Source organism: Macadamia integrifolia, chromosome 8 (assembly GCF_013358625.1).
Source record: "Macadamia integrifolia cultivar HAES 741 chromosome 8, SCU_Mint_v3, whole genome shotgun sequence".
Lineage (NCBI taxonomy): Eukaryota > Viridiplantae > Streptophyta > Magnoliopsida > Proteales > Proteaceae > Macadamia > Macadamia integrifolia.
In genome coordinates this window covers 17,466,071-17,488,479 of record NC_056564.1, presented here as the reverse complement: position 1 = coordinate 17,488,479, position 22,409 = coordinate 17,466,071, and the positions used below count along the sequence as shown (strand labels likewise).

The window sequence follows — 22,409 nt, the reverse complement described above, 5'->3', positions numbered from 1 at the left end:
ATTACAACATTCCCAATAATTTGAGTCCAGCACACAATAAGAAGACTGTAGGATTACAGCCTCATTAATGGATATCTTGTACCAATTAAAGAAAAAAAAAAAAGCCATCAAACAAATACAATATGCACAGAACATGTTCAGAAAGTGAAAATTATGCCAGTGAACAAGAAACAGTATTTTACACTAGAAAAATAGAAAAAGGATAGCAAAATCACAAAACTGAGGTCTTTTTTTTTGTCAGCATATCTAACTGCCACATGGGACATTGGGACTTTAACGACAGCTACAGGAGAGAGAGGAAAGAAGTGGGGTGGGATGGGGGTGCCTTAAACCACAAGGTGAAGACAGAAGAGTCGAACCCATGACCTCCTGGGAGCCGGCACCCTACAGGCAAGACACCAGCCAACTGCACTAGCAGTATAAACCAGGAACCTACTGTAAAAATAATGTCGCAAATAGATTAAACGGGAAGGTCGTCAAGCAATCAGGAGCTATAAAGTAATTACAATAATTGCTTCAAATAAGTAAAGAATACAATGACCAGGTCATCATAAGGTTTAGAATGCAGTGATTCAATAAAGGCTCATAAATATTGGAAAATTCTCCCATCTTGAGAATCGATTCGTCCTGGACACTTTATGCAGACATAACTTGAAGCAGCAAGTTATGCAGGAAATAGTTAGTTCAGTATTCAGAAGATAGAAGTACACAAGAATCATAGCACCACTTTCTGAATATCTTTGGTTTGAACTGATTTATTCATTCTGGCATAACTCGACTTCTTAGGCATTGCTAAAGAGCCCATTTTCTGAATGTTTCCTCCAAGCTTAGCTGAGCTCCTCATGGTTCTGTTTCAGACACCCCAAGGAAAAGGCTTATTGCTGACTCCTGGGGCCTTCCTTATTCTAATTTGTCCCCCCCCCCTTTGATGGGTTGCTCCCCCCTTGCCTTCATAGGCTTTGTATACCCCCCCCCTTTTTTTCCCTGTTTTATATATTTATTTACCCACCCAAAAAAAAAGAGCCCATATAAGCAACTATTATTTGAAGGAACATACACAGTTTTGGTTCAACAGCGCTTATTTACTGATGCTATAGAGCTCCTACTGATAAGAAAGGCAGTCTTTTGTTCAGAAGCGTGCTGATTCAGGGTCTTTCAAGTGTTACAGTAATGGGGAGCCACAAACTCTAACCCTATACAAAAGGAATTATGGCCAAAATTAAGGAAATAGAACCAGCACTAGCACAGTACAGATTTAGGAGAAAATTGATTTCTCAATAGGCTAATCTGTTGGCCTCCGAATTAGGGTCGAGTGGCCCTCTAAATAGGTTCAATCAGACCCCAAAATATTTCAGAAGTTCAATCGGGCAGGACTACTGATTCTGTTAGTGGTGCTGCCTTGAGGTTGCAGATTCCCCACCCTATGTAGATCCAGTTGTCAGATTATGTAACCCTCTACCTGTGAAGTTTATCAAAACAAACTTTGGCTGATGCTTATCAGAGAACTTGGATTCATACCATGGTGGCATATTCGAGGACAACTAATGGACCATGATTTAATGCTTATCAGCCTCAGCTTTTGATGGTAGCTGTCTTAGAGAGGAAACCTTAAGTACTAGTGAATAGGTTGAGAGTTGCGGAGGGCAATAAGTTTAATTATACTTTGTTGAAAGCGACGCAAGCAATTTCATAGGATCAGTATATAGTGGACAAACAAAATTTAATGGCTCTCGTCTTAATTGACAATTGCCCACCCCTTAGCAAGTACCATCCAAAATGAATGTCTAATGAAGTTGGATGCCAAGACATATTCCCTTGGTGATGTATTAGATTGGGGTTTTGGGGCTGTTTTCGTGCCAAAGTACACCTTGACCCCTCTCAGTTTTGTTTTTGTCTTGACACCGTCTGATGGCCTCTTTTGATGCTTCATGGGTACAACTTCCTTAGTTCTTTAGTTGCAATCACCCATGAGAGAGAGAGAGAGAGAGAGAGAGAGTCGTATTCAACCTTTTCTTCCAAGTTTCTCTCAATGAACAAGACTAACTGCTTCATTTTCTCCAAACACTGTATGTTATCATGCCTGTAAAAGAAATAAGCAATGTGAGGAAACGGAACTTGAAACCAAATAGGAAAGATAAGGCCATTCTGTTGGCCTCAAATACATTTCATTGTTTGTTCAACAAATTCTGAAACCAAGTTTCCTCGGTTTCAACTTCAACTGTGGTTCAAGTAGCATAGGAGTTCATATCTTTTTGAAATGCAGTTGACCACATCAGCTAGGATAGACTCAAGATAAGGAGTATAGCCATATAGGCAGATCTCTTGAGCCATGTTAGGTGGTTTCTTCTATTGTTTAGTGTCTCTTATCCCAAATAAGTACTATCAATATTCATAAAGAACCTACAAGTTCAGTAACTTTGGATCGTTAAACAGTCTAACTAGGGTAAAGCATTTTATACCTAAATAATTTATGGGAGAGGGATTGCTGCCAGGCTGCATAGCCCCTGCACCTGCGGAGGCCAATGAGAATGTGTGCGGGCATCCAACAGGGGTGGGATTTTTCATTTCGCAGGGGGCAGGGCGGTCATTTTGCCCTTCCTGTGTCTGGCCACAGGCGCCACACAGCCTGGCAGCTTTCTTTTTCCCATAATTTATAAAGGATGAAATCATCAATCTCATTAAGTATAGCAGTCTTAATATAACTAATCCTTCATAGTAAAATCATCCATACCTTAAATAGAGCTGTAGAGTGTAGTCGCCCTTGGGAAGTTTTATGGAATTTGGATAAACATCTCCCATAGAGTAAACACGCTATAGTTGAAAAAAGTGAAGGAAAAGAAGAAATAAGCTCAGTTAGGTCCATGGGGAAAAAGAATCTCCTTTTGGATTAATTTTTAATATTCAACATGCAAACATCAGAAAATCGACAAGAGGGAAAACATGAAAAGAGAGAACAAAGAAAACAGAATCAATAAATAGTATTTCAGTATAAAGAAGTAAACAACCAAAAATATATGCATTACATGTAATGCAAGAACTTTCTCATGTTCAGCACTTTCTATCTTGAATCTTTACCTAGGAAAAACAAACTACAAATGTATTTATTTCTGTAAGTTCTGTAAAAGGGAAGGCCCAACAACACTTACGGTTGCAATGGAGGAAATTTATATTGAGGGTCCAAACTTAAGGATTTACCAAGTGCATTTTTTTGGGCATATAGGTAGCTTACCTCCAATTGCCACACTTTTACCGGAGGCTTGGTTAGTACTCTTTGATATCTTCATACGCCTTGTCACAAGCCTCGTCCCAGACAAAGTAAGCCTTTCAAACATCTTACAAATAAACAGTTGGCATGTAGACCATTGTTTGCACCATCACTGTACACAAATTTGTCAACTTAATAAGTGATTCTATGATAAAGCATCATAACCTTTTAAGATCCATGGCTACAGCGTCTTCTCCAAATTCTTCAATCATTCTATGATCGTAATGGACTTGTCTCGACATACATGAGTCATGTTTCATGACTACATAGTCTACAGGGTCTTCTCCAAATTCTTCCAGCATTCTATGATGGCAATGGACTTGTCTCGACATACATGAGTCATGTTTCATGACTTCATAGTCTATAGTATGAAGCCTCCACCAAAGTATTCTAATTATCGCTCTTTGCCTAAAGCCACAACTTCACTCAGATTGATTTGACCTTTGCCATTGCAAGAATATAGCGATCGAAGAGCTATCACTCAGCTGCTTCACGTATTACAAAATCCGTATTGCCCGAAGGGAGATTGCTACAAGAGCGTTAAGCAACATGAATCCTGCTCTGCCATCCATGCCTTTCCCAGTAATTCACCCAAAGCATATTATTCCTTCACCTAGTCCTTTAACCAATATCAGTTTGCACCTAATAACTCCTCTCTAATGCAGTCACTGGCCTTTGTTGCACATGAACAAACCCTCTAGCAAATTCTTAAACCACCCCATCCCTCAACTCAATTATAACTGGCACAGCCTGACACTACTGAATTCATTCAAAATTTCTTTGATCTAAGCTATAGGTGTCAACCCATTCTTTAGTTGACCATGTCACTACGTAAACTCCACAACCATGGCCCTGGCGCTGGCACATTGCTCCATAGCATAGTTCTAAATCTAGGTCAAAACTTCAAGTTTCGACCGAAATTTCCCCATTTCGAGCAGGTCAAAATGAGACCAAGGGTTGAATTGAAAATGTTACTGGTTTCGACGATATTTCGCACATTTCGGAGTTTTGATCAGTTTCGAGCAATTTTGATCAGCCCATGGTATGTCGAATTTTTTCCCAATAGTACCTGGTTTCGACTAGGTTTCACAGGTTTCAATCCATATCTCAGTTTCGAGCTGGGTCGAAACCTGCCTCAAGATCGAAACTCTTATCCTTGCTCCACAGTTGACATCCCCTTGTATAGTCAAAATATTGCTCCAAGCCCCGAATTTCCTAAAAAAAATCATTCTACTTCTGTCCCTTCGAATCATGAATCATGCTACTCATGCGTCTCAGCTATATGCAATTATGTATGTGTTCTTTCTTGGTTGGAACATTCACTACACAAAGCATGCCTTCCTTTAAAGACATCCTATAAAATTTCACCTTTGTTTTAGTGGTATGAGCTGATTACGAAGTGTTTCAAAAGCAACTTTTTAAGTTATTATATTGGTTCTATAGGGGGCCGTGTGTACCCCAATTGAATGCATTTGGTCTCTACATATGTTTAGTTGTTAATTGTGCATGTACAGGAATTGTTAATTGATTGTATTGCCTTACTCACGATAGGGAGAGTGCACCTATTGTGAGATAGGCTTTGGTTAGTAAGTTCGAAGGTTAGTTTGGTTAGGAAGTTTCCTTTTCAGATTGTGATTATACTTATCTTTTTTTATTTATAAGAAAAGCTTGTCCAACTATAGAGCTCATTCACCGAGTCTATCGACTCTATCATTGGCTTATTTCTCACCTCTGTTCTTCTTCTCTTCCTCCTCTCTCTGATCTTACTCTCTTCTGGTTCTGTTTTATTAGTTTTTATTATCTCAAGTTTTTTTTTCGGGTGAATATTTATCTCAAGTTACACAACTCTATTCATCATCCACCAAATACTATGGGGAACATCATCCCTTCTTCTCTCCCTTCCCATGGATGATTGAATCAAGATCAAGGATGGTCATCCTGGGTTATTTCCTAATCATCAATCTTAACAATTCCCATGTTTCAACTCCTACTCTCCTAAAATAGCAATCCATATATTTTGTTTTGGTCTGGCCTGTCTTAAGACCATTTAATTCCAATACATCTTCCATAATCAACTTGGCACTTAGTCCCTTTTTAGTCTTAACAATCAAAACAATATCATCAGCAAACTACACCATGGACCATGTCCTACATATTCCTAGTGAACTCATCTATGACTAATGGTCACTCCGTCATATACATTTCTAAGCACCAAGCATAAACTTTCTCAAAGGAATCAAATTTAAAACACATTTAGGTGATATTCTCTGACAATGGAGCTTTTTGGAGAAGAGGGGGGGAGGGATGTAGAAAAAAAGATCACATTTAACATAGCAAATCCCAGATTGTGTTAATTCCACCTATGACCACCACTATGAATGCATGTTAATTGTTTATGATACATTTTGACAAAAAGCTCATTTTTATCACAAGCTACATAAACCAATTCTTTTCGTCAAATCACTCTCCCCAAACAAAAAAGTGATCTCAATTTTTTTTTATCATTGAGTTGGACCAGTAGAATGTGATCTCATGTTTTTCCTCTTAGGCCTACAGTTGGCCCACCACTCATGCATATTGAACATATGAAAACTTCTTTCTCTTTTCCTTATTTAGATGGAATGGCAAATGGAATTAAAATTCATCAGCTAAAAACAATGCAGAAACGGGTTTCTTCTAAATAGAAGATCAGGTCATCAAGCACATTGGTTTTGTTTTAATATTATCTCACTTTCCCAATCAATGTCACCAACTAAAAGAGAGGATATATCAGAAAGTAGAATCCAAGATAATAATTAAAGCTTGCACCTATTTCAGAAAGTCTTTAATAGAAGATAGAGAACTAAAAAAGATGCAGCTGTTTAAAAACTTATAGTGATTTGTAATATTACAATAGAAATAGTAAGCCTCTAACGGACCAACATACATTCCTCAAAAACTTGTTAAATTACGACTCACATAACAATTGCTTTTGCAATAAACATTTATTTTTCATTATCTTGTAAACAGAGTGGGATTATAAAAATGTGCTTTAACAACAATCAAGGTCCCCCCCTTAGGAGGCAGATACTCAAATCTGGCAACCATCATCCACCACAACAATACAACTATCTGTTTACCATTTCGTCTTGGGGGAAAAAATCACAGGACAAAAGGTGAGGTAACATCCTAAATAATTTTTAGCCACCTGGTGGATGATGAGGCCCATTCCAACTATTAGACATGTAGAGTGTCCACTGAATTAGTCACTTTCCAAATTTGGTGGTCCAACACAGACAAATGGCTCGCCTTGTTTTGGATTCTTTGTGTATTTCAAAGCTGAATTTTTTGCTCTTGCTCGAACTTTTAACCATTTTTTTTACCCTCTTTTTTGCTATGTGTAAGGGTTCAATTGGGAAAAATTGTAATCAATTGGGATGAATTTTATAGGTGGATACACCAGGAGAGCTGCCACATGGCAGTTATACTGGCCAGTTGCAAGGCCTGGCAAAACAGCCGTAGAGCTATGCTGGTATCACCTTTCCAAATTAAAAACTAAAAAATTGAACTCATTTGCCAAATTCTGAATGAACACTTTTCTCATAAACAATAAATTTAGATTTTTTTCTTCTCTTATCAGTCTTCCAACTTAACTAGAGTGAAGAAAGCTCAACATAAAAATTGACATAAAAATGGGGTGATAGATCAAGGATAGAAAATCACCAATAATAAAGAATAAATTTTTTAATCCATGAATAACTTTAATCAAGTTGTAGGGACTAGTACCTTGTTCGAATCAGAAATCATATAAAACTGGGATTCAAACTTTGTATCATATACGCGATTGTTAAGTAATGGAATTTGCGGCTTTATTGCAGCACTATCTTCCAATTTGATCTTGTACCTGCAGAACCATGAAGATACAAGTGGAATAAAGCAAGACTTGATGAAGTCCAACAAATTGAAGCATGGAAACAAGATGAGCAACACTAGAACCTACGTTAATGTTAGTGCAAGAATTTGCTTGCCAGAAGGCAATTTGTCACGGCTAGAGAGAGCACTAAGTTTAGCATCAACAGGCCTATATGGAAGCCTTATCTGCCAAAAAAAAAGAACGAAAAATTCAGAGGGGAAAAAGAACTAAATACACAATACTAAATGACTGCCACAAAATAAAAAGAAAGCAAAATTTCCCTAGTGAAAGAATTATAATGCCAGGCTTTACCTTATCCAAGATGGCAGCAGGAGCAAGTTTCTCCGATGATAATAAAGCTTTGGCATCAATTCTGATGGGTGCTTCACTTCCATAAAAAATGACTGACTCCTTATTGATGCTTATCCCATGAAATCCAACCTAAGAAATTTTAGCAAGAAATCAAGACCTACCAAGCATTCAGCAATCATTCCTCCTGAATCTTTCATTTAGGAACACAGGCAAGTGATTAAAGAATTAAGTGTTATGTCAGAACAGCAGGGTTGTTTTAATCCTAACAATTTATTTTTAATCACATAAACTGATAAACCAAGGGTATATACTTAACAGTCTATTCCCCACCCAATAAGGAGTACTGTATTGAAATTTCAACCTAATCGGATAACTTGATTGTAAATTCTGCTGATTCCTATATTTTATGACTTGGAGTTTTTAATCCTGCTACAATGCAGTTTATACTTATCTGTCCATTGGATTTTACCAAATTTAGGGAGTTCTTTCTAGTCCTTAAGAGCTTCACTCGTATAGAATTTGTAATGTAGAACTAGGATTGGATAGTCAACCTAATGCCAATGCTGCAGGATTCTATATCAGAGAACAACAAAATCAAGGCACCACAGCAATAAAATAACAGACCATCGGAAAAGGTCTTAGCTTTTTCAAGATGACCCTCTCCTTCCAGCCATGAATAATTGACCTGACCTCCAGCCCATGTCCGCCACCCCTTCAGCAGCCCCCACTGCCGGTAAGCCCCAACCCTCTCCTCCCAGTCACCCCATCCTACTCAACACCACCAGACCTTGGAACACAATCATCACCCAACACCTTATATTCCCTCTAGAGATGATCTTCCCCTGTACTTCATCCCCCCATCTGTTGTTGAAGAGAAAAAGGTATGTTTTTGCCCCTCGGGGCTGCTTGAACCTGAAATCTCCAAATGGAGAAATTATCTCCTTGGAAGTAAACCTCCTTGCAACATCGTCAAGACTTCACTTCCAAGGTTCGATGTACAATTACTTGCTCGACAATGGAATATTCATCTTCAAATTCTCAAATGAAGACAATAAGCTCACTGCTCTTGAAGGAGGTCCCTGGCAAGTTGGGAAGAAGCCAGTCTTCCTTCATCAATGAGACCAGTAACTCCACCCTTCACAAGGTCAATCTTTGCTCCATTCCAATATGTGTTGCCATCCCAAATCTCCCCTTTCATTATTGGTGCGAATCAAGCATAGTTGCCATGGCGCCAAGGTGAACCAAGGCATTTGAGGGCTGCCTAAGTGGTCGCCCGCCTTAAGGCGAACAAGGTGACCAAATGTTATTTTTTATTTTCCCCATTTTCTAACATTATTTAGTATGTTAAACATACCTTGTATCATAAAAAAATCAACATTAAGCCACATCAAGTCATCAAAAATCAACATTAAGCCACATCAAATCATCAAAAATCAACATTAAGTCACATTAAGTCATCAAAAATCAATATTTAGAGAGATGATCTTATTCTATAATAAGTTTGACTGGTCAAATAATTTTATTTTATGTGAAACATTTTGTATTAGGTAGAGCACAAAACTAGTTTTCCTATGAGTCTTTTACTTAAATCTGAGTTTTAGTGACAAAGTTATACTCCAGTCAAATTTATTTTAAAATGCGGGAGTGCTGTTAAAATCGCCTAAATGAAAATAATTTTATGGATATCAAAACAAAAGATTATTTTACCGAACTTTTGGTCTAACAATGTTTTGTCATGATAAGATTTATGAAATTTTCAGAATTGAGAAAACCCACGGCAATTGAAGTTGAATATTGCCCGTACAACACAAAATTCAGCTTTTGTTCATGAACTGTGGGGTTGTCCTTTTAGAATTTATGTTTAAACTATTTTTATTGGATTCAATCATTCAAATAAGGGGTATTTGCTTATTTATGAATAATATCTTAAGGAAATGAAATATAAAAATAAGTGATATTTGGCATAAACAAGTGTTGTGCCTTGCAATAAGGCGACAGTCGCCCAGATTCCAACTAGACCGCATGGACGCCTAGGCGACGCCTTGGCAACTATGGAATCAGGAGCTCAGTATGGTTGGCTCTATACTATCATGAACCCCCTCTACTTAGATCATCGAACCAAATTGGACCATCTCGCCTTTGCCAGAATTTGTGTAGAAATCTCTACTAAAGACTCTCCCCCTTTGTTACTATCTTGGATAAAGAAGGCTTCTCCTTCGACCAGTTTGTGGCTCTGTGCTCTATGAATGGCCCCCTCCTCAGTGCACTATTAGCGAAGTGTTTGCCCATCACATACCAAGCTCTACTCCCCCAAGCTTACAACATCCATTGAAGATCCATCCAGGACTAAGCAATCTACTGACGTTGATCCCAGAAATCTCTCTCAAATCCCTAGTCGAGGAAGAAAAAAGCTCAAAAATTTCTGTTGGAGGAGTCAAAGCTTCATGCTGGCCCTAGTTCGACTCACAATACCTCTCAAACCTCTAGGCATCCTTCCAACGGTCCATCGGTCCATCACCTACCTACCGCTGGTCACAATCAATTTTCCGTATGACACTCTCCATCAAACCTAGACAATAAAGAAGGAGCTTCATCTCCTCGATCCAGTACAAGCCTAACCCGTTCTGCTGCTTCTGAAGACGCCTCTGCCTTCTCGCCTCGATCAAACAAGATACTTTGCCCTGATTCTTGCTCAAGCAGCCCCATTCACATGGCTTCTCCCCCACAATACGCCACCACTACCTTTGGAGAATCCATTCCCCCCCCCCTAATTTGCTTAACCTCAACTCTTGTCCACAATTCCCTTTAATCAACCACCTATTCTCCCTCTCCCTTCCCAAGTGGGGGCCCCCACCCCTTTTTCAAGAACCACCCACCCTAGATCTGTCCCAACCAAGTCCATCCTAACCAAGCTCGCACCACTCCATCTATCAACCCCACATCTTAACCCCCATCAAAGTATAAACCGATCCAATCTCTCAATTACTCCCTAACCCCCAATCCAACCCACTCTTATGACCTACCCTCTTTGCATCACCTTCCAGTCACCTATTCGGGTTCTGTCCAGAATCCAACTAAGCCCTCTCTCTTACCCGACGATACCTGAGTAGATTCTCTCCACCCTTCTATTGTGTAGGTCTCCCTTGTACCATCTGATGTTGTTCACGTTATGTCTATCCCTTCGCCTCCCCAGGATGAAGTCAAAGTTCCAGCCCCTATTATCCTATAGGCCCCTCCTACCGATAACCAAGCCAAAGCCATCTCTCCTCTAACTAATAGCCATGTTGATATCCCTCGATGTCTTAGGTCCTTGCAAGCCCCTCTTGCGAAATTATCTACAACTTTAGTTGGAAACTCCTTTGTGGACACTCAATTTGCTTCTGTGGGCATCTCCTCTCTAGCCAACTCTCCTCAAAAGAAGAGCTTGCCTCCAAAAATCAACAGCTCGGCCCAACCTTCCCCTTTAAAGGAATACCATTGTTTCCAGAAAAGCAAATCTTCATCCAACCACCAGTGGCCCTCTTCTGCTCCATAGAGCTTTTGTTGCCCCATCCCCCTCCCTTCCAATGACCCCCTAGACCATTTGGAATGTCCGAAGTCTGAACTCCTCGACAAATCATATTGTCATTCCATCCCTAATTCTCTCCTCCCATGTTGTTTTTGCTGCCTCCTTGAAACAAGAGTCTTTGAGCCTAATGCTTCCCACATTGTTGTGTCCATCGCCCCTTCCTAGTCATATTTGGATCCTCAGGAACCCTCTTATGCTCCATGTTACTGCCATTTCCTCTTCCTCTCAGTCCCTTCGCCTCTCTATTTCTAACCCATTCGAAGCCAACAGTTGGTTCTTCTCTGTCATCTATGCCATGAATTGTGCCCTTGAGAGGTTGTCTCTCCAACCTGACCTTCATTCCTTTGTTCCCATCGTTGGTTCCTTTCCCCGGGGTCTTGCAGGAGATTTAATGTGGTAACATTCAGCCACAAAACATAGGTAGGTGACCCTGTCGATCTCTCTTCTATTAAGGCTTTCAATGATTGCATCAATGATATTACCATGAATGATCTAAGATTGTCTGGTGCCAAGCTTACTAAGCACAACTACCGTTGTGGTCTTGACAGAGTTGCTTGCAAACTAGATAAGGCCCTTGTCAATGAAGCTTGGTTGGCTTCTTTCCTCTCCTCTCATGCCTCTTTTGACCTTCCGGGTATCTCTGATCCCATATCCCTCCATGTTCGCCAGCTCCTTTCCTTCAGTCCCAAGAGCATCAAATTTTTCAACATGTGGTCTCTTCACCATGATTTCTTCCCAACTATTAAATCATCCCAACTATTCAAGAAACCAAGGTCATACTTGTTCATGCTTTCTCCTCACCCCCCCCCTCACTGCCTTTACCAGAAAACTCAAAAATGTCAAAAATGCCCTAGAGATCTAGAACTCCTCTTCCTTTGGTAATATATCCTCCAGACTAATGCTTTATAAGCATTGTTTTGATCGATTTGACCCAAATCACGTATGTTGGTGGAACAAAGTGTTGGGGACTATTACAATGCATCTCCAACGACAATTTGCCATATCACATATGTTGGTGGAACAAAGTATTGGGGACTATTACAATGCATCTCCAACGACAATTTGCCAGAATTTGAGCAAGATCTATGCAATAATCCAAGTCAGAGGCAGACCTTTTTTCCCCTAAATTAAATTTTGCAAAAAAGGATAAATATTTGGTGGCTGGCCTTCAATATTTTATAGGCTAGACATCATAGTCATAGACCGATCTTTGACTTCATACTCGGATTTAAATTTTTGGCTTTCAATTAATTTTTAATTATATGGTTAAAATTTTTTATTTTCTTAAAGCATTTTTTAACAAAATATGGATAATATATAGTGGTTGGAGCACAATTTTATGTATGTAATACATCGTTGGCCGATCTATGGCTTCACAGTGTTGCTTTTATTTTTATGCCTGAAAAGGAATTTTTTAATTATTCAAAATTTTAAAAAATAATTAAAATCTTTAGGGAAAAAAAAATTAGGGGACGATATTCTGCTTTGGTTTGAAACTCGTGAAAATTACATATCACGTTGTAGTGTTGGACTTTGAGTGTTTCTTCAGGCATATCATGACATGGTTGTCTTTTGTGATAGAGTCGGAGGAACGATTTCGTTGGCAACAATAATATTCTAGAGGTTTTGAAATTCTTCGGAACTCTGTGGCACTGACATCAAATTGGAAGAACAGGCATACTTGAATACTTGTAAATGTACTATAAAATGATATTTTTTTCATTAATCAATATTTGAGTTGTTTTAATTGAATTTTGTGTATTCTATTACTAAATTGTGTTTAGAATAGGTGATATTAGAGAAAGTATACAGCAGTGTACGACGTAAACTGGCAGCCTAGGATCCAAAACCAAACTACCATTCGGTTATGCTCTTTTACAATCTAAAGGTTCCAATTTGTTTAGATAATTAGGGTTTCCCTGAAGTTTCTGGACAAAATATGACCATTTAATCACCAACATGGTACATGTTTCATTCGAAATCTGACCAAAACCTGAAAACTTTTGGTTTTGATGGTCAAACCAAGTTCTCGAACCTTGTTAGAGACTACGAGATCCCTGTTGCTTACAGACATGGCAACTGAAGATGGAAATTCCAAATTAGAAATATAGCCCAATGGAGGCAAGTGATACGTACTGACAAGTTGACACATAACATTCAACTCCTAAGACAGAAAAAGGGAAAACAACCACATAAAAGACCATGACATTAATGCAGAAGATATGGGTCAGGCCGGTCAGCATCATTTAAACAAAGGAAATTAACCAAAACTATGTAAGTGATTGATATATTTCAAGCAAACCAAAAAATAAAAGTGAAGAACGAAAGGCCAACAAGAATAGGAAAAGAAAAATTTGTCTGATCAAATTAGAAAGAGTACCTCAAAATCCACAATGGTGGTTTCATGACTTCCAATGCCACTTGACCAAAACTGAGCAATAGCTAACTCCATTGTCTGTCCACCTTGCACAGGAAAGGAAAAACTTCTGGCAGCAGGCGATGAAAACATCACAACGCTCTCCCATTTAATAGGCCTCCTCAACGGGCAAATCTGCATAACAAGAATGTTAAGCCATGGCCGGAAAACATAATGTATACTTTTGCTGCATGCTGTACCTGAACCGCGTCAATGAAAAATCTTCTACCCGTATCAAACCCTGATGTTCGCATGGTTGCCTCAACCCAAGTAGCCCCAAGTGGTACCTCAATAAATCTCCTTTCAATATGACCTATTCAAAGTTATAAGAGAGGGGGGAAAAAAAAGAGCCCATAAAACAGCAAACTCAAAAAGATACCTCTAAAATGTTAATCCAAGCAGTAATTAATTCTACCCAAATGCAGCATAAATAGATCCACATAAACAGTGTTGAGCAAAGAGAAACAGTGTAAAGCCTAAACCACTAAAAACATATCTGAGCAAGCAGTTGTTTCAGAGACAGTTCGAGATGGTACAACAAACAGCTTGAAGCAAAGTAAAAGTTGAAATCAACAAGACAATGCTACTTGACTGTTTATCAATTATAATGGCTCTATCAACCACAAAGTGATCATGTCTCTACAATCTAACTAGCAGCATTAAATTCTAATATATAAACACACAACTGGTTTGCGATATTCTTTGGCTGAATAATAGTAATTAGTCTAACTACATACAATGTAATAACTAATAAGTAATACAATTCTCCATGTCATGTAAAAAGTTGGAAAATATACCTGGTAAAAATTGCATCCCTGAAAATGAAGTCAGTGGAGGTGAATGTTTTATAACCATGGGTTTTGTTATAGTAATCGGCACCCTGAAAAGAGGACCACGCCAAGGAGCTTTGCAATCTGTTCCATAGAGCTCATAATAGTGTAGACCATCACTGAGTTTGGTGGGATCCACAACTACACTGGAAAAAAAGGGGAAAAAAAAAAAAGGAAAAGTCATCGTTAACAATGGAGTATAAAAGACCTTTAATCGTTCACAATTATATCCATTTCAATATAGGAGGAAATGAAAAGATAATGAAATAAGCATAACCATCAAAGTTATCTTAATAGCATAGAGAAAATCATGAAAATTCCTTTGGCAAATGGATCATGTTAAAGGACATGGTTATATGCTTCCATGCTTTGCATAGTAATACTTCAAGCCATTAACTTTCACTCATAGAGATAACGTCATAACGGATTTACAGGGTCTTTTTTAGTTTATAGCAACATGATACAACCATATTCTTTCCCCAAAATAGACAAAATTTGTTTATACATGCTTTGCCCAGAGACTTCAAGCCATTATTTACATCACTGAAATGATATGCTAGCCCGAGGACCCGCTTAAATAAATTTGTTGTCGTCATATTCTACGAGCAGAGTTAAGGAAAGAAACTTACAGATGACTAATTTGAAGCTATGCTAACAAGGGCCAACTGCATGCTTAACTAAAGAACAATTCATAAGATGAAAAAGATTACTGGAGTTACGCAAACTAACTTGAAGCTACGCCCATTATGTGTAAGGAGAAGATACTCAGGAGCCCGGACAACTGCATTTTCACTGGTATGCAACTGAATACATTCCTCAAAAGGAACCAATTGTTCTAAGTTACTTGCATCTTCATGGAATTTTGGTTCAACTTCCACAGTCCACTGTTAAGAAGAAATTTGTCAAATTAGCTTCTGAAATTAAAACATACACACAAAGAAAATGGGTGAAGGACGTTTGAAGGTAGATACAGAAATTGCTAACGCTTCAATCCCTTGAAAGTGCAATCAGAATGTTAATTTATTGTACTAAAAAAATACTGGCAAATATTGTACATCAAAAGCAGTCATTGACTTCCTTTTCTACTTCATGGTACAAGTTCATATGGAAAAGAAAGAAGGAATTATTGAGACAGAATCCAACAAACTGATACAAGGACACACCAGCAGGTAAAACTACAAAATCCTTGAGCCACCTAGAAGGCTAGATTCGCTAGAAAAGGTAAAAAAATCATAAGAGAAAGGGTATCCTAGATTCTCCCCCTCCTGTTTCCTCAGCTGCTTGAGTTTCCAATGACAAAGTATGACGGTTGATGGATTTTTTTCACTATTGCATTGCAACTCCGTCTGCCTCCAAGGACTTCAATCTACAATTCTTTACAGGATTGAGGCGGCAGTAGATTTGGCTAGTGTAAATTCCTAGCTAATTGGTTCTATCATCTTAGTATCTTAATAGATGCATGCCATATAGGCTTCACAAGCTTGTTAGTTTTACTTATATGATTTACCTTCAATGAGTTTTAAGTTTTATCTAGTTGATTATTTTACCAGTTCGTTTGTAGGTTCTTTTAGAACACAGTTTCCAGTCTAACAATTAAACATAACATTTAGAACACAGTTTCCAGTCTAACAACTAAACATAACATAGGCAATTAGGCATTCTTGTTAAGATCAGTTTTACCAGGTGAAATCAGGCACAAGCCTTCCAGATTTCCCATCTTTGGGATTCAGATCATAAATTTGGGGCCTGGTTTATGTATTCCCTTTTCCTCTCATAAGTCAAGAAAAATATATTTAGCTGTAAAAGGGGAAAAAGGCCCTCCATGCTTTACAAGCCTCTAAAAAGAAGAGAAGGGGGGGGGGGGGAGGAGACAAGCTAGACAAAAGATGAACAGGACCAATACAGAAAACATATTTCCAGTCCATGTATCCAAGCCCTTTAAAATCCCTGAAATCCCGTGTATTCAAGGCCCAAATGTGATTTCTTTAGCTCTTATAGCCTTATGGGAACCGTAATATGTAGTTCAGCATTTCCCTAGAAAGCGCTCTTGTTCTTCTGATTCCAGTAACTCCCAGCCATGGCAGCTGGAGTGAGATTTCAAATCTGCCTCCCTCTCCCATCAAACTGAGAATTCTTCCAGTTGCATAAAGACTGGGCATGTCTTTAGTCATCAGCCAGATCATACCCATCTCCTCAATAGTCAAGACGTTGCTCCAGACATTAGTCACAATGGGGTTATCCACTAAGATAAGACTTTGGATAACAAACCTGTAATCATTTCAGGACTTTCTGTTTCTATGAGAAGTCCAAGTGATTTTATCACATACACCAGCTAATCAGAGCTAAGGGTATAAATTCAAAGAAACATAGACAGGAAGCAACCCTCTCATATCACTGACTAATAACACCATAACCTGTTGCAGTCAGCGTGCTAGGAGAATGGTTACCTAGCTTAATTACAAAAAACATAGAACAAATATGCTCCAACATCCAATTACTAACAAACTTTTTAGGGGGAAAAGTGAAAAGATCAAAAGAAAGCAACAATTGACCAAAGGAACTAAAGCATGTAAAAGAAAAAAACACCTTAATGTAATTATGGGTTATACAAAAATGGGCTAAGTTGTATCAGACTATCAGTAAATCATAATAAACAAAAGTCAAATAATCTCACCTCAGTCGTTTGTTGGCAAGCACTGGCGTCCCTTAAATATATGCCTCGTGAAGCAGGTTCTGCAACCAATAATACATCATGCAACAGGTACAAGTGAATTTCTTGTTCAACATTTCAAAGAGAAATTGAAAATTGCAAAGCTAGAAGATAATGTTAGAGGCCTTAAACTGAAGCTTCATTTGCATATTTACATGCTCTTTTTTTCCCTTTTCATTTGTGATGATCATTGCAAAGAAGAATTACACTTTGAAACCCTAAGTTCAGACACGTCCATATAATAAACAAACTTCGAGTCTAGAATGTACTCTCAAGGAAAATAACATATTGCCATCAAGAACTACGGTTGCAGTCTAAGATTTAATATGCCTACAAATTCAAAGTTCATGATATTCATCAGCCTTGGATGTAGAAAGAAATTTCTTCTTTTATCAACCTGCAAAGAAGAAAAGCTTCTTGAAAAGTTTGATAAGCAACATAAGAAGGGTGAGGCATTAGAAAGATTATTGGTTGGACAGAAGCAGATTATATGATGCATTTTTTAAAACTCATAGTTGTTAATAAATTAAGATTCAATGATTAGGCAATGGTATTGAAATCATTCTAGACCGAATCTATTGGATAAGGAGTTTGATGATCTATTCTTGTCTCTATGACCCTTCTATAGCTTAATCGAGTTTAAGTTTTTTTCCTTTTGTTATCTGAAATATTCTTACCTCTTTTGTTTTTACGAATTGAAATTTTTTTTTTTTTTTTTTTTTAATTTGTCCCTTTGAGAAAATGTTCCGGCAAAATTCTGGCCCAGATCAAATAGGAACATTAGTACTACTAGTCACCAGCAAGTTTACTTTGGACTAGGTATCGTGTTTTCTTCCTTCTGTTGACAACCTCTTATCCCAAAACTCAAGCTGTTAAGGATAACAACAATGTATATCAACACCCCCCCCCCCGCACTTGCAAGCATGTACACACACAGCCCTGCACGTGACACACACTCACGGGAAACACCATCACTTGGCACCGAGGGGGTAAAGTGTCGATGAACCCCATTATACTTCCCCAAGGATTGAACACCCAGCCTCCCTACTCTGATGCCCACCAATATATACCTCAGGGAACTCGCTCCCTAAAAGCCAACTTGTAAGGTGAGGAACCTAAGGCCACATCAACACCCACCAAGTATCAAGCTGATCGTAGAGCACTCTCTCTAGGTAGTCGAGCTGATCATAGAGCACCGTTACCTTGACTCTGTTAGGGGTGCATCCTGCTCCTTACGGACCAATGTGGGATCAGCCCTACCATATGGCTGATATGGGATCATAACAAACCACCATGCTTCTGAACTGACATCCACGACAGCCCACTCCAGACCGGGTAGTCCTTCTAAGCAGCTCCACTCTACTCCAGGGTCTCTATTTGGCAACAGGTAGCCCTTTCTTAGTGGATTCACCCTGGCACCAGGCTGTACCTTCAGTGTTAGGGTTGGGACCGAGAATCGGTTACTCTGATACCATGTTACAACCAGTTATCCCAAAAACTTGAGCTGTTAAATAAGGGCAACAATGATGTATATCAACACCTTCCATGTAAAAATATGGAATAGGACCCATTGATTCCATAATGTGCAACGCACCAGTTGTGTGCAACACACATCACATTTGGCTAAATGACTGCATAGGCTCAGAATGTGCATTCCACCATATCACCTCTTAATTGGATCGCATAGAAACACACTATTTTGAAGAGGAAACTTTGTTGGCTCGTGAGATAAAAGGATAGACCAAAAATCCAACATAAGCAAAGCAAGATTCAATGGGCATACAAGCTTCTTACCTTGGAGCACTGAGGATGGTCTGTCTATTTTATTAAGATCCTTCCATATAGACACCAGAATCCCTCTAAAAGGGTTACCAGAAATCCAACGTAAGCAAAGCAAGCTTCAATTTCCTCTCCCAAGAAATATTTAACCCATACAAGCATTGTGTCTAGGACAATGATGCTTATTTTTGCTTTCGGAGTGTTATTGGCAAATCATATCAATATCATATATGAAGTTTTAGAAATTGTTTATTACTGAAGAAAAGAAAGAAAAAAAAAAATCAGTAGTACTTTAAGATGTAAACCAAATATTCATGGTTGTACGAAGAAAGAGAGAAAAATGTAGATCCTAGCTGCGAACTTACTTGATTTTCCAGCTTGATTTATCTTTATTTTATACCAAACACACGGAAAGTTCTTAGATTGCTGAATATACTCATGCGCTCTGTCAGGTAAACAAATGCCAATAATTATTTAGACAGTCAACAGGAAACAGTTTATTCTTGCAGCTAAGGAACCACGACCAATGTACACTTAGCAAAACTGACTTGTCAACTTGCATAAGCCCTTGTCCAGTGGATAATTTATCCTCCAGAAGACTGCCCACAGAAACTGCTGTATTTTCAATTGCCTTCCGCACACTGTATGGACTGACAGGAATACCTTCAGCCTGCAGAGACATAAGGTATGTGCCAAAACCTCTAAGCAATCAACATACACCATCCAGGTGAGACTAAAAGCAAAAGGCAAATGATTGAACATCACAAGAACCTTCATTGCACTGATAAGTAAAGCAACTCCCCCACAAGCCGATGGAGATGCCATGGAAGTACCATTCATAAGCATGCGACATTGGAGAGTCCATGTGGGGACAGGAGCAACTGCCCCACCAGGAGCACTTACTGAGACTCCAAGATCTCCATCAGCTGTTGGACCTCGACTAGACCTGCAGCCCATGTTCCCAAGAATACTTAACTCAAATGCATAACCATATAAACATGGACATGCTCACATGTACGGGAAAGAAAGAAAAGAAAGAAAAAAAAAAGTGGCATAGGCTTATATAAGAGAATGTGCATTTTATGTCAAAATGGAAAGTACCGTTCAATAATAAAACTCATTAAAAAAAATATATACCAAGTGTATTCTTGTCCTTCAGAAGGAGCTTCAACAACACAATGAGCTCCAGCAGCCATGGCAGGAGACACATATGCACCAACTCCTATTATGCTTGAAGTGGTGCCACCAGGTGCACCTACAGTGCTCAATGCAGGTCCACTGTTGCCAGCACTGCTGATGAATATCAGGCGGTGTTTATTGACCACCTAAATGTATAAAACTATAATTCAAGGTCATTGGAATTTTAAACAAAAATAAATAGTTTTTGAACAGTAGATAAGGGAAAAAGGGGAAAAAAATGAAAAGAACTACAATTTTTGCAGAAAGCAGAAGCTAAAAAGTTTGGAAGAAATTACTTCATTAACAAGGTCAACAAAACGCCCATAATCTGGCAACAGTGTAGGCTCTCCATAACTCATGTTGATAAGATCACACTTGTGCTGCGAATAACATGGAAATGGCTTGGTCAGAGAAATTATACCATAGTGAAACCACGAAAAGAAAACAATTTATATTCCCATTTTTGTTTGATTCAGTAGATTACATATCCAAAGGATATTTCCTCTTGAGCATGGTAAAAAAGGAGAAGGTGAATCATTGGACCACCTCTCCTGATGAAAAGAGAAAAATTAACACTGTTGTAAATGCCCTAAATGGGAATCTGTGTCATCAGAAGTAGGGATCCACAAAGTGCAAAACACGGTCCAAAGGTAAAATACAGGAGGAAATGAGTTGACCATGAAAGATATAATGGAAGTGAAGAAAAAACAAACTCAACCGGTGAACTACAAGATTCCTGAAACTTATTCTTTTAACCTAATGCCACGGCACTCATTAGAAGCAACTGGCTTTACTATCACCCAGCAGCAGTGAGACAAATGCAGAATGGGGAACCCTAACTCAATTAAGATTGAGAAGGACTAGGAGATCAATTCCCATTGATGAAAGGGCTAGTACATTAGGCCCTCTTTGTTATCATTTTTATTCTTTATTTTTATTCATAAAAATGGTTTTGGCTGCATTTGTATCATTCATGGAGCTTGATTTCATTTTAAAAAAATTGGTAAAACACAAAAACCAAAAAGAGATCAACTGATCAAGTCATTTATGTATTTTGGCCAAAAATGATTTTCAGTTATTTTTGCGCTGGACTTTAATGAGCATGTGCTTAAAGGCTCAACATGGAGGGGTAAAATAGCCATTTGCTTTGTAATTAGAAATCCAAGCCCCTCGCCCCCTCTTCTTCAGTCCAAAGTGGAGAAAGAGAGTGATAAGAAAGGATGGGTGAAGGGAATCTCTTCACCCATTTCTTTAAAAAACTATTTCGCACATAGAGATATCAAACTATTTCTCACAAAAAATCATTTTTGTCAAGTAGTTACCAAACCATTTTTATGTTTTGACAAAAAAATAAGTTTTCATTAATGATTTTTGTTAAATAGATAAAAAGAAAAAAGAAAAATGATACCAAAGAGGGCCTCAGTAATTAAATTCCAAAGATAATAACAGCAACGCAATTCGGAAAACAGAAATGGAGAAACCCACAGAACTTAAAATTTTCAGAAAACCATAATCTTGAACCATTGGAAGAAATTCAGTGTCCTCAATCCAATTCCATAAGGACTAGGAGATCAATTCCCATCGATGAATGGGCTAGTATATTAGCATTAAAGTCCAAAAAGACTAACAGCAACGCAATTCGGAAAACAGAAATGGAGAAACCCATAGAACTTACAATTTTCAGAAAACCATAATCTCAAACCAATGGAAGAAATTCAGTATCTTTCAAACAACTCAGAATAGCCTGATATTATAGGAAGTGCTTGGCAGGTCCAAGCACACCTCGCAATGGTAAAAGATAGAGGTGCAGTTGGTCCAAAAGCTATAGGGCAAGACTTATAGGCTTATAGCTTGGGAAGAGCAGGTAATGAACACGAAATTTAAAGAGAATAGATAGATATGACTAATAAGGAAATAGAGTAACATGTACTAGAACTGAAAAGGAATTCAAAACATATTTGAAGGGGCAGTATCTGATTATGCTGGTAACTCTCTTCCATCAATTTCACTCCCACTGCCGCAAGTTTCCTCGACAACTTATGCTATTGCAGTTCAGAACCAATCCTCTCTCACAAACATGCCATAACCATAGTTAACAAATTCAGATTCAAGAATAAATTGAAACACAAAAAGTCTTGCCTTAATTTGAAATACAATTTGAAAAAAGCTGAAGAAATTCAGTCTGTAAAATGGATTAGTGCAAAAAGGCCAGATCAGAGATTAATTCTGGTATTAACTGTCTACATTTCAAAGATTCAGGAAGAAAATGTCTGACTTTTTTTTAGTCTAGTAATAATTCTGAAGTTTTCAGTCCCAATTATTCATTTCCTAAATTATTCACACAACAATTTTTCTAAGACCTTAGTTTTCTGGCATAATTGTCTGTGTTCGGGGACGGGCCTGCATGTACAGGGAGCCAAGAGGTCGGGTGTTCGATCCCTGGTATGTGTGAGGGGTT

General features: G+C 38.4%; 1 protein-coding gene across 1 annotated transcript in view; it reads right to left on the bottom strand.

Annotated features, from left to right (window-relative positions):
* Nucleotides 1–22,409, bottom strand: part of LOC122085828 (tripeptidyl-peptidase 2) — a 52,290-nt gene that overhangs the window by 21,232 nt on the left and 8,649 nt on the right. Inside the window, exons 10-24 of the mRNA XM_042654421.1 lie at nucleotides 20,248–20,331; nucleotides 19,910–20,097; nucleotides 19,544–19,718; nucleotides 19,321–19,442; nucleotides 19,138–19,217; nucleotides 16,958–17,016; nucleotides 15,013–15,167; nucleotides 14,251–14,429; nucleotides 13,654–13,766; nucleotides 13,418–13,588; nucleotides 7,470–7,598; nucleotides 7,245–7,342; nucleotides 7,031–7,148; nucleotides 2,732–2,811; nucleotides 2,008–2,080 (exon numbers count right to left, since the gene is read on the bottom strand). Coding sequence (XP_042510355.1) covers nucleotides 2,008–2,080; nucleotides 2,732–2,811; nucleotides 7,031–7,148; nucleotides 7,245–7,342; nucleotides 7,470–7,598; nucleotides 13,418–13,588; nucleotides 13,654–13,766; nucleotides 14,251–14,429; nucleotides 15,013–15,167; nucleotides 16,958–17,016; nucleotides 19,138–19,217; nucleotides 19,321–19,442; nucleotides 19,544–19,718; nucleotides 19,910–20,097; nucleotides 20,248–20,331 — 1,824 coding nt within the window. The remainder of the gene's footprint in view (nucleotides 1–2,007; nucleotides 2,081–2,731; nucleotides 2,812–7,030; nucleotides 7,149–7,244; nucleotides 7,343–7,469; nucleotides 7,599–13,417; nucleotides 13,589–13,653; nucleotides 13,767–14,250; nucleotides 14,430–15,012; nucleotides 15,168–16,957; nucleotides 17,017–19,137; nucleotides 19,218–19,320; nucleotides 19,443–19,543; nucleotides 19,719–19,909; nucleotides 20,098–20,247; nucleotides 20,332–22,409) is intronic.